The sequence below is a fragment of the Barbus barbus genome, assembly GCF_936440315.1.
Source record: "Barbus barbus genome assembly, chromosome: 3".
NCBI lineage: Eukaryota > Metazoa > Chordata > Actinopteri > Cypriniformes > Cyprinidae > Barbus > Barbus barbus.
The window spans coordinates 35,355,527-35,372,374 of NC_136731.1; the positions used below are offsets into that span (position 1 = coordinate 35,355,527).

Genomic DNA, 16,848 nt, shown 5'->3' on the forward strand with positions numbered 1-16,848 from the left:
ATATGTCTTAAAGGGACAGTTCAACCAAATCAAACATTCTATCTTCATTTAGTCACACTCATATCAGTCTAAACCTCTATGACGAGGTATTGTGAAAAATGTTTCAGTGTTTGGTTGTTTCTTATTTTTTTTGCAACTTCACTGAATTTCATTGTTTAGGCAATATACAGTTGAAACGTTATTTAAAATACCTTCTTTATGTTCCTTAGAAGAAAAAGGCATAGAGGTTTGGAACAACCACGAGTAAATAATGACAGATGTTTTTTTAATTTTGGCTAAACAATCGTTTTCATTTTATTGCAGACATTATGAATCCAGTGACTTGTTTTTGCTTTGTTTTGATTTTGATGCCAAACGATCTGATGTAGAAAAATGTAGTAAACTGTTATCTAAGTAACCCAGAAACTTCACCAGTTTTCAGCTTGGCAAAGATCAGAGCTTTCGCTCATTTCATTTTTAATAGAATCGTGCTATTCTTTGAATAAATTTGACATTAGGCTGTTCTCTGGTACCATACAGTGCAAAAGAAAAAAGCACACAAGCTTTAGAAACGTTGTTGCTTCCCTCCACCCGCCCCCCCCCTTCTTTCTGCCCATCACAGACAGACCAATAACACAATGTACACAAGAAATCTGAGAGAGAGCCATCACTGACAAACAAAGAGATAAACGAGGTTTCTCTCTCTCAATATGCAGTCCCTGCTTATTTATTCAGTAAAGGCGAAGACAACAGACGCTTTGCAAAGGGCAGCCATGCCTCATCACATGTCAAAGGCACAGTGACACGCAGCGAAATAAACACTACTATCTGCGATGAAACGCTGGCCGAATGTCCTTTTATTTCTTTTTTAAAAAAAAATGCACTGGTTGACGGTCCAGACAGGGAAAAAAATGGAGGAATACAGGAGGAAAGGCTGAGAAGACGTCTATGGATGTGGAGGGGGAAGAAATAGTCTTGCCTTCAGGCTATGAGTGGGGTGGAGAAGAAAAAGAGTAAAATGGAGCAAAGCAGCCTACTGCCCTCTCCATAATACATGTCTGCCGGCTCCTCAGAAGCCCTTTTTAATTACAGCCCCTCGTGCAACATAGAAAAACATAGATTTTTATGACTCTGCTTTTTTAAAGTAACAAGGATATGAAATCTTGTTATGGATTTGCGAGTCACCTTAGGTTGTAACGTGGCGCAAAGAGGGAGGGAAAAAGATTAAAGAGAAAGAACATGAATAATTCAAATTCTTTTTCCCCCTACTGTATATCTTTGCACTTTCTACTTAGACCTTGGTCGGCCCGTCGGTTGAATATCAGTGGCATTTAACATTTAACAGCTGTTAATGAATCTACAATAAAGGCCTTGCTGCTGAAAGGGAGATAAGGGCCAGAGTGCTTTTAAAAGAAGCGTGATGAACAATAAATTTAAACATTTGTGTGTGCTTTAATTAATTATTTAGTACCTCACATTTGGCCTAGTGTGCACACAAATGTTCTTTTATGATTCAGATAAGCAGATACTTTCTTGTGTTGCCCTTATATGTCGCTGTCTCAGTTTGCTCAGTGAACCTTTTTTTTCTTCTTTTTTGTGCAAGGCTTCCTTTTTCAAAAATAGTTACATCAAAAAATATGGTTCAGCCAAAGTCATTTTATTTCTTTGTATTTTAAAAGGACTATCAGGACATTTGTCAAATCATTAGTTCAAAATAAAATAATATATATATAAATATATATTTAATTTCACTGCAGTGCACAAAAATACAGTTTTCACCAGCATTGTTTCAGGATGTACGCATTGAAAATCAATCATAATGTGGGATTATGTTTGTGATTTTTTTTTTTTTTATCCTCAAAGACAAGCATATTTTTTGATGCAGTAGCTTAAGAGGGCTTCTGCATAAACTTCATTGTAAAATAGCCAAGTATCTTTTTTTTCTTTCTTTTTTTAAAATTGGAAAGCATGAACCAAATGGTTCAGATGGTTCATAGTAGGAGTGCACTTGCAGTTCTGCATTGATGTCAGTGATTTTTTTTTTTTCTTCAATATTTTACATATCAAACATGTTTTTGATAACAGTGGTCTAATAACAAATTACCATAGTTACAACAATCCTTATAACATTTATATACATATCACATTTTCATAGAACATATGGTTACCATGGTAAATTTAAAGCACATACAGTATGTTTTTATTTATGTTTATATAATTTTATTTACATGATTTGCATCAGTACAGAATGATACATTTAAATGCAACCTTTATGGATAACTCAACTGTTAGGGGCTCATAATAATAACAATTATGTTTTTAAAAAGTAATAAAAAGAAAGAAAATTGTGTAGCCTACTAAGTCCTAATATTGTCTAGTCCCCCCATATATAGCTATCCGTTAAAGGGTTAAACGGTTTACTTATTCTATTTTACATTATAAAAATAAAAACAAATGTTTTACTCAAAGTGCCATAAGAGATGCTTCATTCAGTGATTATCCACAGTAAAATCTTTTCATTTGTTTTAACAGTGGAATAGTAAATAGTGTTATAAAATGCAGTAAAGGTATTAGTTTGGACAGGTCTTCCTTACAGCACAAAGCATTACAGGCTGATATGAAATGATTTTAATGCAACACAAATGTGATGACAGTTTGTTTACGTGCTGAGAGCTTCATTCCATGCGCGCGGTTTATGTTTCGCCATAATAATACATTATAAGGACAATTCAGTTTCTCGCAAGAGAAAAAAATGAAGAGATTCCCCCACCCCCGGTAAAAAAAAAATGAATGTGTGATTTCGGATTGGCCCCCGCCCCGCATTTCTTCGCCTCGGAGATTCAGATGCTGCTGAATGAAACAGACGGTGCGCCCGAACTCCTCTGACAGCGAATGGAAAATCACACCCGCTTCAACTTCACTACGTCCAGTCACCAACTCTCTTATCTCTTGCCCGTGATTGAGTTTATTTACAAGCGCCAGAAACGGACTGAATAGAGTCTCGTGCATATTTACAAGGGCTTTAATCAAATCATCACGGACAAGAACAGACGCGTGCTGTGTTTTCGCGCACTACCGGGACGCTCGCGCTCAAACATCCACATTCGCTCGTAGCCGGTTATTCAGCCGCGTTTACGCACACTCCGCTGGCTGCTTCAAGGCTTCATAAAACCCCGTGAAACTCGGCGGCCAGGACAGGACGAGCGGACGCAAACACGATGCAGCATCCCCTGACGGGCGGAACGTGCGTCGCCCTGCCAAACGTGGACATGTGTCCTCAGCTCTCCTGTGCCTTGACTTTCATGTACCTACAGCAGGTGAGTGAGTGAGTGAGCTCCTCTCAGAGCCCGCGCAATCCAGTGCCGAATATGCGAAACGCCGTTTGTGGCAAGCCGTTTTAGCATGCATATCTTTTTTAGTTATTACTAAAGTATAGTGTGGCTTTAATGTTAGTAACATTATGCTTGTACTTATTCTGGTAAGCTAGTGGCTAGCTGCTATTTAATTAGGCTCTAGTACATCCTGTGCTAGTTACCATTCAAGTGCTGTATATTCCACTCACCAGTACTGTTTAGACAGTATTATATTTCAGTTGTTACTAGCAAGTTTAATTGAACTGTAAAGTAGATGTTTGGGCAAGTCATTAGTCATGTCAAGTGAAAAAGCAACTGTGTCTGTTGAGGTAAGATATTTTGGCCATAACAATAAGGATAGTTTTTCATAAGCAGGTGCTAGTAAAAAGACTAGTAAATCTAGGGCCGGTTGCATAAACTTCTTTTTTTTTTTTTCTCTTCAAGACAGGTCATTTTTTTAATTCAGTTACAAAATGGTAGATTGGTCTAATTTGAATCTGAAAAGTATGACTGATTTCCTCTTGTTGGTCAAACTAGTTCTTAAGACACAGTCTTAACTTAGTGGCTATGTTTATGCAACTGGCCCCAAGAATGCATACAAGTCGTACATACAAGTCACTATTTTATAGAATCTAATAAATCTGTAAACTTGTGAAACTTGAAAAGTTATAGTCACTGTTGGGTTACTTACTGCTAATAAAAAAAAACAAGTGCTAATAACTTGAAAAATATAAACTAGTTAGTAAGGAATGAATGTTCAAGCGGCTTGCCACAAACGTTGTGTGTGAGTGTGGGTGTGTGACCAAGTGTAAGTGGAACACAGATGAAAGTGGACAGTTTGGTAAGAGAGGGATTTTGTCTACTAGTGTGTTGACGTTTTGGTCGTGCATCTTTCGTGAATCATCTGTCGCTATTTAAGTTTGCGCATGATCACGTTAAATAAATAATCTGACATGTCATCTGTTTTGAATAAGCCTTAAAAGTAGTCTATATATAACTACGCATCCTAAGGTTGTTTGAGAGAGTGTGAGCTGATTTTACACTTCTTGTAGAGGTAAAACACTTTATGTAGTTATACTGTGTGATAAACAATTCTGCTGACTTTGCTACATGATATCCTCATGTGCTCAGCATATTGTGTGTGCATGTGTCTGTTTAATGCATTTCGCTTGCTTTAGTTACTCTTATTAGATTATATTTAAATCACTTTTATGATTAACTTGGATCATATTGCACAGTTTAAAAAAACAAACAAATAAAAACCTGATTTTTAATTTAGAGTCATTAATGTGCTAGACTGCACCCTTGGGCGTCTTTTCATCCCCTGATTATCTGATACACTTGATTGTCATCAGTGCCTTTTCCAAACAGTGAGTCGGCTCCTAGAGTGATGACAATTCAAGGGGATTTATCAAATCAAAAGTTAATCTATGGTATTGATCAGTCATCAGATCCTATGTGCCAGTGCATGTCTCTCTCCAGACTCGACGTGACTGAGATCAGTGATCTCATTTAACTTTCATCTGTCGCACCGAGCCACCATTAACCTTCAGTGACATCTCTAACCTTTGTCTTATCCAATAGAAATTGCATTCCATGTCAGTTTAATTGCAAATACATCTGAGTGATAAATATATAATTTTTTTTCTAACAAAGAGACAGGTTTTATTTCTCTAATCAAGCCAGAGTATATCAGTCATTCATTTCTAAGGGAGAACAGATGCTGAACAAATGTATGATGCTTCAGCACCAGGTTGCATGAAGTGAAGATTAACTTCATGCAAGATTATCTTCAAAACTTCAAGACTGTCGTTTTAATCATTTTTCTTGTTATCATGAAAGTTGCTTTGTTTTTATGTATCAGTCAACTTTTTTGTTTCAATATTTTTAGTCTGAGTTTGTATTTGGCAAAAAATCTGGGATTGGTGTTCTAAGATCATCGTGACATAGAGGTTGATTTACTTGATTTTTAGTTTTCTGTTTTTCAAATATTTGTGCCTGCACAAGCATTTCTGTTTTTCTGTGTGTGAGTGTGTGTGCGCGTTCACGTGTGCTGAGTGAACTGGGAATCTGGGTCTTTGAGACTATTTATAGCTGAGATGCAAGACATTTTGAATACATCTCACTACAGCTGGGGTCTCATTCAGGACTAGGCACAGACGACGCGACTTTATTTTTTTTCTCGATTTGCTTTCTTTACATGTGGGTCACGTGTACGTGGCATGCGGAACAATGTTGTCTAGGAATAGCTTATGTTTTATTGTGTATCAGCAGGACCTGTAAGCTGGAGTACTTATGGATTGTTTGCATTCACTGGCAGAATTATTTTCATCAAAGCAAGTAATTACTTAATAAAACAGGAGCGTCTCTTAGCGACAGCTTCATGTTGAACAGAGACGTTTAATTAGTTGCTTCTATTGAAAGGCCCAGCAGTCAGTGCATATATATAGCGTATGTTATCCCTACGTATATGTGTGCTTTTCCCAGCACATTTTACTAACGCTATTTGTTTGCATTCACCCTCAGGACTAGGGCGTTTTTTACAGTGCTTGTGTCAGTAGCGGGGCAGGTTTAAGCAGCTGCCAGATAGACCTCACCTGACCCTTAAAGCCGGGGGCGTCCTGCACCCGCTCCTATCTCCCTCCTGCCGCAGGACCCCAGCCTGACCTGGAGTGGGCGGTGTGGGAGGTGTGGTCGCCTGGTCTTCACGGCTAAAATCAATCCAACCCAAAGTCACATGGCTCTAGCTTTCTTTCAGCAGATCTTTTACGGCCCCCATCTCACTCCTCTCACTCTCTTCGCTGCTCCCATCTGTGCTGACTATGCGTAACTGCTCCTCTCTCTTTCCTTTCCATTACATCTGCTCAGTGCTGTTCATTTATTTAAGTACCCAGCGCACCCATACACCATCACGCCTCCTGGACACTTCTGCTTTTCACTGTTTCTTTCTCAAAAGGCTCATGCATTAAAGTAATAAAAATAAAAACTGTGATTCGGACCAGGTGACGTTTTGTAGCAGTGTATTTTTGTGTCGTATTTTGGGGCTAGTCTATCAAGCTGGTGTGTGTATGCGTGTGTGTGAATATGTATGAATATGTAAATACTAGATATTTATGCAGCTTAATTTATTTTTTTTCTGTACACTTTTTAACTGTAATTATGTACAGTACTGCTAGAGAGGTGAAATGCTATGCTAAATACTATAAATAAATGCTATAAATGTTGTAGTAAATTGAAAGACCCTTTTAAAATGAAAATATACTTCTAAATTAATCATAAATTAATTTTATTATGATGAAAATATTTTTATTTGGCTTTTGCAATCTTTTGCTCTTTTTTAAGACTACATGAAATGTTTGTAGTTTTAAAATTCATTACTGATTAAATGTAGGGCTTTTTAAAATGAATAATAATAATAATAATAAGCACTTAAAAAACAAACTGGTTACCTGTTACAGAACCTTAGATACATGAAACATTTGTGAACATCTTGAAATCATGATGTTTTTATTTTAAAAAGGTCTTATGTGTCACTTACCCATTCAAAATCAAGGCTTGTGTCAATTTAAAAAGTGCTGCTTTATTTCTTTAAAGGCTCTTTTGGCTTCAGTATTTATGTTATTTTTCTCTCCTGTCTCATCAAAGGAGTAGAGTTCAGATTTAATTTAAATTCAGACATTCCACCAAATCAAATTATGGTTAATTTCATTATTTAATTGAAATAGCGTTGGAAATCAATTGCAGTTTTTTTCCCCCAATGTTAGCATGACACATAAAGTGATTGATGCTGATTTTCAAAAGTATTTTAAGCATCAAAAATAAATTGGAGATGATTAAGAGCTCGGGTCTGAGAGTGAACCTGTCCTTTCATTGTGCTTGGGGAGGTTTTTGAAAGGGCAAATATGCAGAGAACGATATAAGCATGTTCAAACAAAGACAGTGAATTTAACATTTAACTTTCAATTTGAAAACCACCCCCGCCATTGACGCTGTAGTTTTTTGTGTGTTTTGTTTTCTCTGATCTTTTCAATCAAGATGCATTAAAAGCTAACCAGAGAGTTTAATTTGTATTGTTGAATGGCATTGAAATCTATATCCTTGGCTCTTTGTGTAGCGCTTCATTTATTCCATCCACTTCCCATCTCGCAGCCCTCAGCGAGTCACTGAAATGAGAGATTGGTCATGTCATCAAGTCCTGATGAGTTTTCAAACCCTTCAGTAAGCATTGACAGGCAGGTAAAGGCCAGGGCTATTGCGCTTGTCATGGGCCATGACTCTAAATGATCACATCCTTTTGTCTGCTCTGTTTGCATGCTCTTAGTTGAAGTTGGTTATTGCTTGAATGCAAACAAGAGGGTAGTGAATGTCCTAGGTCATGTGTGCGTGTTGTGCACCGGTGCATGGCCCTCTGGGAGAGAGAGATAGAGCGCAAGGCAGAGGAAGAATGAGGTGGGAGATTGCTGAGGGACGAGAGGGAGAGAAAGAGAGAGAGAGGCGAAGCGTGTATGGAAATGGGGGCGGAGACCATCTGCCGGGCCTTGCTGGGCACATGTGTTCCTGTTTGTGTGTTTGTGTGTAGAAGAGTGATTAGTCTCTCACATTCATAATGTCTGTTTGCTTTTGCAGCTGTTGCACAATTTACCAATCCTCTCCCTGTCCCTTTTTTATTTTTTTTAGCGTGGCTGCATTGCAAAGGCACCCTCTGTTCTCCGTGAGCATTTTACAGTTCAGTTGAAGCATCTTTATAGTGACAGTGGTTTTGTTTTATTTCTAGAAGGGTGTTGCGTGTGATACAGTATTTTTGTGAGGATGTCATAACACTTGCTATGGTCATAAAATTGTTCTGTGGTCAGCCCACTGTTAGGGGTCTGGCGTGTATACAAAAAAGCGCACGACGAAGGAGTCAAAATAATCCAATGACTGAAAAGGGCACAACCAAATGTAAATCCAAAATAATAGCAGACCAAGGAACATGGGAGAACACAGGCTTTAAATACTAAACGTAATCAGGGAGGAACAAAAAACAGGTGTGTAACTAACTAATCAAAAACCATGGAAACAAACGAGGCAGGAAGACGGAGACATAGATACTAAACTAAAACAGATCATACATGTAACACCCACATCCCTGTTGACTGATTCTGAAATTTGTCCAGAGATAGAAATGGACAGTTTGGGGAAAATCAGTTGTCCAATAAATAAATAAATAATGATGTGCATTAGTGTGAAAGTTTGCTATTACTGCATACTGTACGAGAAGGGCGTGCTGTCACAAATGTTATGTCTTTTTATTTAAAGGAATTAAAGAATTTAAAGCAAATAAAGAAAAGAAGACAGTAGTAAAAGAAATGTAATCTTTTGTGAAGCAATGCATTTGAACTCATTTGAAATACATTTTTTAATATGCACATTGAATCTTAATCATATGCATAAATGGCTATGTTAAAGTTTCTTGTTTCTCACATTGAATTATAAATTAGATTACATGAATTACGTAAATGATATAATATGATATAATATGAGATTTTCAATTCAAACCTACAAAGTTTGACGAAACATTGAATAGTTTCCATCACTTACTGGATATTTCCTTACATTAAAAAACAAACAGTTGCCAAATGTTAAATATTACATCTCACCTCACACTTTTTAAACCTTCAATTTGGCCATATCCAGTTATTGGGGATGATAGATAAAGCACTGCTCTCTTTTTTTCAAAGGATTACATGTCAAGTAGTTTAGTTGAGCCTATCAGCTGAAACTGCAGTCACAACTGCTGATTGTTTTGAATTCATGTACAAGTAAATTTGTTTATGTAATAACAATAAATTAAGAAGTTAATTTTTGATAGATAGATAGATAGTTCCGTATTCGCCGTATATTGATGTCATTATCCACCCAATCTGCTAGCTGTGGTGAGCTCAAAAGTGGATGGTATTAAGGTCATTTTACATTTAGTAGCGCCTTCTGCATTTTAGTATTCCCTCAAACAATAGCATCTACACCTATGTGCAAGACTGAAGACAGAGAGCAGGAGGGAAAGATGCAATAGACTGATTAAAGCAAGGCAGGAAAGCGTCGAGAACAGAAGCAGACGGAGAAAAGATTGAGCCGAAGCTCCGTAATGCGCTCGCGTTTCGTGTTTGTCTTCTGGCTGCCTGAAAGTAATTATCCAGCTGCTGAGCGGCCAGGCTGGAACGATGTTTTATGAGCTTCTGTGTTTAACACATCCAAATGAACAAATGTCAGCTCCCGTCGTGCTGGTTAACTCTGTCCAGCAGGGCCTTCATTCAGCTGTGACAGGCCTTGCTTAATGCGAGCGCTCCCTGCTTATGGTCAGTCAGCAGAGGCAGCGAGACCGGAGCCCGATACGGGGAGGAGGTGGAGTTGGCATGTTGAGGGCTTGCTGTAGATTACGGCCACTGTAATTGCTCTGAAATGGAACTGCATCCCAGCCAGCAGGCAGCTCATTAGAAACAAACCCCAACATATCAAGTGAACCTCAGGGAGCTGTGGAGAAAAAAAAAGGCAAAGAAAAGCAAGAAAAAAAACTGCATCACCAGCCTCCACATCTACAGCTGTGTCTATACAGCTCCTAAAACAGTTGTTCAATTATTTGGATCGTCGGGAAAAACTGGGACAGTTTTTTTTTTGTCGTGGAAGGAGAGGGGGAGGGGCTGTGGTCTCATTAATGTTAATCAATATTTAATCAGATGCATGAATATGGTGCAAATAACAATATCAAGAACGTCAGCATTTAGCCTTAGCGCTATTTCCTTCCAAAAAGTGAATCCAGGTTGTGTTAATTGTGAGTCTCCCGAGGAATGCTGTCAGCTCAGGGTTCTCGTCTCACTCGCTCTCGTCTGATTGACTGTATCCCGGAGCCGCAGGCCTGCATTGGGCTCCTCCCTGGCCGAGGGCGTGAATACAGCCTGTTCTGCTCATACGGTAATTAGACAGGGAGCAATCGCTCCACTGCAGTGCCTGCCTAAACTCAAGACCGCTCTACCAGCTTCCAGCTGAGCCGAGATCTCTGTGTTTTGATCCCGGCCGCTTCTTATATTTGCTGATCTCACAAACATACACAGGGGGTGATGTATTAGTTAGTCAGACTGCGATTTCTAATGAGGAGTCATCATAAAATGCATCGCCGCACTCTGCTTCAAGCCACCGAGGAGAGGTAGACGATATTGCCAGTGTGTTTTTGAATTTACTGTGGAATCTTTCTCCTGGCGTTCTCGCTCTCCCTTTTCTCCGCTTATCTTATTATTTCCTACTATTTGTCCCTTTAGTGCTTTCTGACTTGATTTGTTCCGCAAGCAACCCTGAGCAGTGCAGAAAGCCGAGCGTTTTGACATATATTGGAGGTTATAAAAGACTGAAGGATGGGTGAAGTTATCTGGGCATGGTTTGCTGATGATTTGTCACATGTGCACGTGCCCTTTTAAGTCAAGCTGGTTCACACACCGGCCATCTTGGTAACACCCTGAGTGGCTATATTTTCTATGTTGGTAATTTATTTTGGTAGGCAAAAACCCAGAAATGAGTTAGCATTTTAGCACTTCAGGTTTCCACATTGGGTTTTTGGTTGCCTGAAATAAGGTCTGTGGTTAACACAATCTCAAGGTATTTTCATGTTTTATTCTACAACATAAAATACATCAGTTTTAACCCTTGTGGATTTGTTTTTTCAAAACTTTACTTGAAAAAGGCTGTTGCTGACAAGAGGCTAAATGGCTAAAAACATTAAGGGCCAGTTTTACTAACAGCTTGCGCCAGCACAAAGTGTCTTTTGGCGTTAAAATAGAACGGCCAGTTAAGGGCCAGTTTTACTAAAGATGTGCTGAAAAGGCGTGGACACATTTATTTTTGCACCTGACCTTATTGAATATGCATTTCTAGGAGTTTCCCTTTCAGACGCTAAATTTATGGGAGGAAAGTATTCAAATGAATCACGCAATGAGATTTACTAACGTTTGCGCTTGTCAAATTACTGGTATTTGGGCAATTATTAAACGCCCAAAAAAAGCACGTCTTAACTATTTTAGTTTGAAATGGCTGCAATAATTGTTGCTAGGAGGAGGCACATCAGAGAACAGAGAGTACGTGGTAGAAAGGAGATGATTTCTTCTACATGTATTAATTTATTTGGAATGCAAGAACACCACAAAAATATTGTTTGCCAAGCCATGTTATTTTTAATTTGCTTCAGGAAATAAGAGACAACTTGGAACCCCCAACTATAGGAGTCACGCAATATCAGGTCTATCAAAACTTCTTGAAACTCTTCACTTTTTGCCTCCGGTTCTTATAAATGTACTGTGGCTTCTTTATTTCTTTATTTTTTATTTGCGACAACGCTAATTTGTGCTGCGCTTGGTATATATATATATATATACAGTGGTGTGATGATTTTTTATTTTTTTGTCACACTTTAATGTTTCAGATCATCAAACAAATTTAAATATTAATCAAAGATAACACAAGTAAACACAACATGCAGTTTTTGAATTAAGTTTTTTTATTATGAAGGGAAAACAAAATCCAAACCCACATGGCCCTGTGTGAAAAAGTGCTTGCCCCCTAAACCTAATAACTGGTTGGGCCACCCTTAGCAGCAACAACTGCAATCAAGCGTTTGCGATAACTTGCAATGAGTCTGTTACAGCGCTGTGGAGGAATTGGCAAACACTTTTTCACACAGGGCCATGTGGGTTTGGATTTTGTTTTCCCTTCATAATAAAAAAACTTAATTCAAAAACTGCATGTTGTGTTTACTTGTGTTATCTTTGATTAATATTTAAATTTGTCTGATGATCTGAAACATTAAAGTGTGACAAACATGCAAAAAAATAAAAAATTCACACCACTGTATATGCCCACCTGTTTTGTAAAACTGGCCCTAAATGTGATTACGCTGAACAGGAAAACCCATCTACTCACTAGTTATCTTTTACAGTCTTGCTGTGTTTATAATCATGCCCTTGCGAACTTTCAGGAAACTTATTTTAGAAAACACTGATTAAATAGTCAGAATCTTAGTGATTGTGATGTCAAATTCATGAAATCATAGTGTTGTTTGTTTAAATCCTATGTTTAGATTTTACTTATGGCATTTGTATTTGGCTTCAAAAAGTTTTGTTCATTTATAATGATTGTCTTGATGCAGCTTATTTTCTGCTTTAAAAATCCAAAATATAATGGAAAAATCCTACTTGGATTTTGTTGAGGGAACCAGGGTGATGCTAACTTCCAGATTGGCCTGCAAAAAAATACTTAATACTTTGCTGCAAATCCTCTATATAGCTCGTATGTATTTCAATAGATTAAATAAACTTAAGTTTCTATTACATATTTTAAATCATAAATTCATTCTGAACTATATTTTTCTTTTTAGGCTGGTTTAGCTAATGTGCATTTTGATTGGCTCTTTAACTGTAAGATTTTACCGATTTTTCCCATTCATTTTTCTGTGAGTAATCTGTCTTTATGCCAAGTCTTTTGCAATGCAGTAATATAGAGAGCCTAATTCTTGTTTGGATTTCATAAACCGTGATCATGTGAGACACTTGTAGCCTGTGATGTGGTTTATTTGAGGTGACGGGAACGAGTGCAGAAGTTAATGTAAATGAAATAGATGGGGAGGAAAAGATAGTGTGTGGATATTAGTAATTTGAGCAGGGAGGTTGTAACATGGCAGCTTGGATTAATTAATGCCCTGCTTGAGGGGAGGGAGAAGTCAGGAAGGCAAGCACGGGCAAAACCATTTTGGAGTCCTCTGCACCTTTCTTAAGGCTACAGAGAAAGATTCATTGCGTCCGTACCATGAAGAATGCCAGTGTTTTTTTTAAAGCACTTCATGTGTCTTTGTAAACAATCTTGCAAGACACAATATGAGACCTTTTCCGTGCGTCAAATTGATGAAGAGTCATGTTTGGCACTGCTGTCTTTTCAATGAGATTATATTTTGTTGGCCCCTCAGAGTTCTTGTCTTTTCACCAGCTTCCCTTTTGTGGGGTGTTTGTTTTAGAACTATCAATTCATATTCATATGCAAACATTAGTATTCTATTTAAGAAGTCCCAGAATGCACTGTGCCTCTGGTTTATTCAAGAGTGAGATGAATGTGCTGAGAGGAAAAACACTCCAAAGTCACTGATATCAGTGCATTATTTTGACATTATTATGTGACAGTTTTATCTGAAGCAATATCCCATTAGATATCGATGTATAGGTTTTATTTGTTTTAAAGCTTTCTTTTCTCTAATATATAAAATTATTTAATTTTTCTTTTATAGGTCTTGCACCGTGACAGTGTAAGGCCAGTGACAGCTTTAAGCCAACAGAAGCATTTGAACAGTGCTGACAGTTGTGTCGTCAATCAAATGGCGTTCATGGCAGACATTTCACCAGGTGTCCATGGCAACTCATTTCCCTGTCTGGTATGGGATGAGCGGTCTGGCTTTAGGCAGTGGACAGGTTCATCCTCAACAGGGCCCACCCACAGAGCCGCAGATCAATATCTGCAGACAGCGGCGCAACAATAGAGAGGCCTTATCACAGGCCCCAGCAAGGGCCCTCAATTGGCTCCTCCATTTTGAACTTTCAAGCCTTTGATATTCAAACACAGTGCACTGAATAATTGAAGAATCGGCGTCATTACAAGACTCTAAGCTTTTCCCCCTCGAGTACAGGAAGTGCCAGCCCAGGCGTGGTGCAGGTCGCGATTGTTAGACTAATTCTGCCTAAAATGACAGAGAATCCAGTACTGAGTCTACCCTGTTAAAAGGCAGAATAATACAATTAGGTTCTTTTTCGTGATCTTTCTGGAGATCTGGTGGTAACCTAATTATTTTGTTTTGCATCTTTATGTTGCACAACAGAAAACCCACTCAAAGGAGAGGGAAGGAAAGAGCAAAGGAAAAAGCCGTGTGCACGCTCCCTCTATTCAACCTCATTATGTCTACTGGCATTTTAACTCCTTTTGATGATTAAGTGAGAAGAGAGGCAACGGGCTACATGTTGTCTTCTCACTTCTGACACCATCTCTCTGCACTCTGCTTTACAAAATTTGCTTTGCTGGAGAAAGAGAGAGCACTTTAATGTCGGATTCCCAAACGCACTAAGTCCTTTATTTTATCTGGGTCAAAACCGCCTCAAGAGCCTCATCAAAGGCCGAAAGGGTACGGAGGTGCTGCCTGAGACAAAGCCGGGGTGGAAGGCTTTAAATAATTTTGCCTTCCCTTGTATTTTTTCCCCCCTCGCTTTGCCTGAAATAGCAGCTGCGGTGTTCACGTTTTTGTTATTTGGGTGCGCCTCTGGACATCATCTCCTTTTTTCCTTTCATCCTCCTTTTTTTCCTCGCTCCATGTAGTTGTGTAAGGCTGACTAAATGAGGACAGTAGAGTCCGTCTCCGGCTGTCGTGCTGAGAAACACGGGGAGATCTGAAGAAACGGCCACTGCAGGAATCCTTGTCGCACTAGTCGAGCTTAATGGAGGGGCCGGGTGCGGCCCAGATGATGCCAGGGGCCCCATGACCGTGAAGGGAACAGGGTCGTGTGCCGTTCAGAATTGACTTGAGAATGCCTTTTAAAATCCAATTAAAGAGCTGAATTTGAATTGAAGTAGCAAATAGGATGCAAAATTCAGACAGTTTTAAAGCATATTTTGTCGAAACCAAATGACAACTTTAAATGTTGACAACTTGACGTTGTTTGAATTATTTTATTATTATTTTAAAAGCTTTAAATTTTGGATGGGTGGATAAATAGGCCTAGTAACCTGTTTGTATTTAGGATAAATAATAGGCAATACTTTATATTATTATAATTATATTTAGTTTTTATTACTTTATATATTACTATTAAACTGTATATATAATATGTTTATTACTTTTATTTATATTTTAGATACTGTAGATAGATAGATAGATGATAGATAGATAGATAGATAGATAGATAGATAGATAGATAGATAGATAGATAGATAGATAGATAGATAGATAGATAGATAGATAGATAGTTTGTATTAATATTTATAAAATGTTATTATAATATTTAATAAAAATGCTATGTTTATATGTATTATTTTATATTTAACAATATTTGTATTAATAAATAATAATACATTTTAATGTTATTATAACTTAGTATTTTTAAAGGCATATTTAATAAAATAAATATTTTTATATGTATTATTTTTTATATTTAATAATATTTGTATGAATAAAATATAATAAATTTTAATGTTTTTAATTAATTATTAACATATTAACCATTTGTTTATTACTGTGTTTATATTTAATATCTATTACATTTACATTTATTTGATAGATAGATAAGGTGAATGTTTGTGTCCAGGTCGCAGGGGTGCGTGAGTAAGGTATTATGCATGGCCGTGTCCACAAGATGTAGCGCTGCACAACGACAGCTGTGCCATTGTCTCCCCTGTTTGCACACGAGCCAGCGCAGTATAGGATTATATATGCAGCACTACAGAGGGGAAAGAGAATAATAGCCAGATATGAAAGGACGAGCCCCTCATGGCTCACTGCAGCAGCTGGACAGTAGGCCAACAGCAACCTGGAAACAAACATATGCATTTGATAAGTAGCCATGTTGACTTTTCTAGAGGATATACCAGTGGGCGGCTTGGTAAATGTTTTGTGGGAGGCCATTATTCTGGGCTTTTCTCTGCATGCTCCCACAAAGAAGCACAGAGCCTTTTTTATTGTGTCGTGCTGAACTTAAAGGTTTTAAGTTTCCGCCAAAATACGAGCTCACAAACAAGCAGCTGTAGAGGAAAAAGAAGCTATTTGTACGTGGAGAGCTTCGCTGCTTCTATCTCGGTTACGTAATTTCCTCAAGGACGTCGCAGCGGCTCTCCAGCCAAGACCGCAGCCTGGACCGTTCCCGCTGCTGTTCTCCCCGCTCCCTCCTGCAGCCATTGGACTGATCACTCCTGTAAACACTCTGCTACTGTAAATTGGTCCCAGCGTGGGCTTATCAGAGGTAGCTAGCCTGCAGGTCCGTGACTCGGAAAAGCAGAAAACCGTATTAACATTTAACACATTCTCCCTATCCGACGGCAGATAGCAACAGCATGTCAAAACCCATCTTCTCGACATCATTGTGGTGAGGTCGGGGCAATGATCTGAGAATTGTTCGCTAACACGGGGGCCTCCATCTCTTGAAATGTTTTGGGAGAAAGGTGGAGGTGGTGTTTGAGAAAGAAAAAACCTTGTTGTTGCACATGAAATGTCAGGGAAAGGTAATGCCGATGAGGGCCGGTTAGGAAAAAAGTGGCTGAGGGGAAACAGGTGCGGGGCTCAGTGGGTGTCTAAAGCCCTGGATCACAATGCGGCACACGCTACGCAATTCACAATTCATTGGCTAATGGCTAGCGTGTGTCTGAAAGCAGAAGGAAAACCTACAACGCAAACAAGAGCACAGCAGTCCCCATTGATGCGCTAATTTCCTATGAAAATAATGAACGCCTGCTATACAGTATGTGTAGA

General features: G+C 38.4%; 1 protein-coding gene across 3 annotated transcripts in view; it reads left to right on the forward strand.

Annotated features, from left to right (window-relative positions):
- The window catches only part of LOC306844580 (RNA binding protein fox-1 homolog 1-like), a 262,566-nt gene that overhangs the window by 137,917 nt on the left and 107,801 nt on the right, over positions 1-16,848 (forward strand). The window contains exon 1 of one of the 3 annotated variants that reach the window (XM_079376812.1): positions 2,823-3,296. The exons of the other annotated variants lie outside the window; for them this stretch is intronic. Coding sequence (XP_079232938.1) covers positions 3,198-3,296 — 99 coding nt within the window. The 5' untranslated portion in view covers positions 2,823-3,197. Of the gene's footprint in view, positions 1-2,822; positions 3,297-16,848 lie in introns of those variants that run through there. 3 annotated transcript variants of the gene reach the window in all.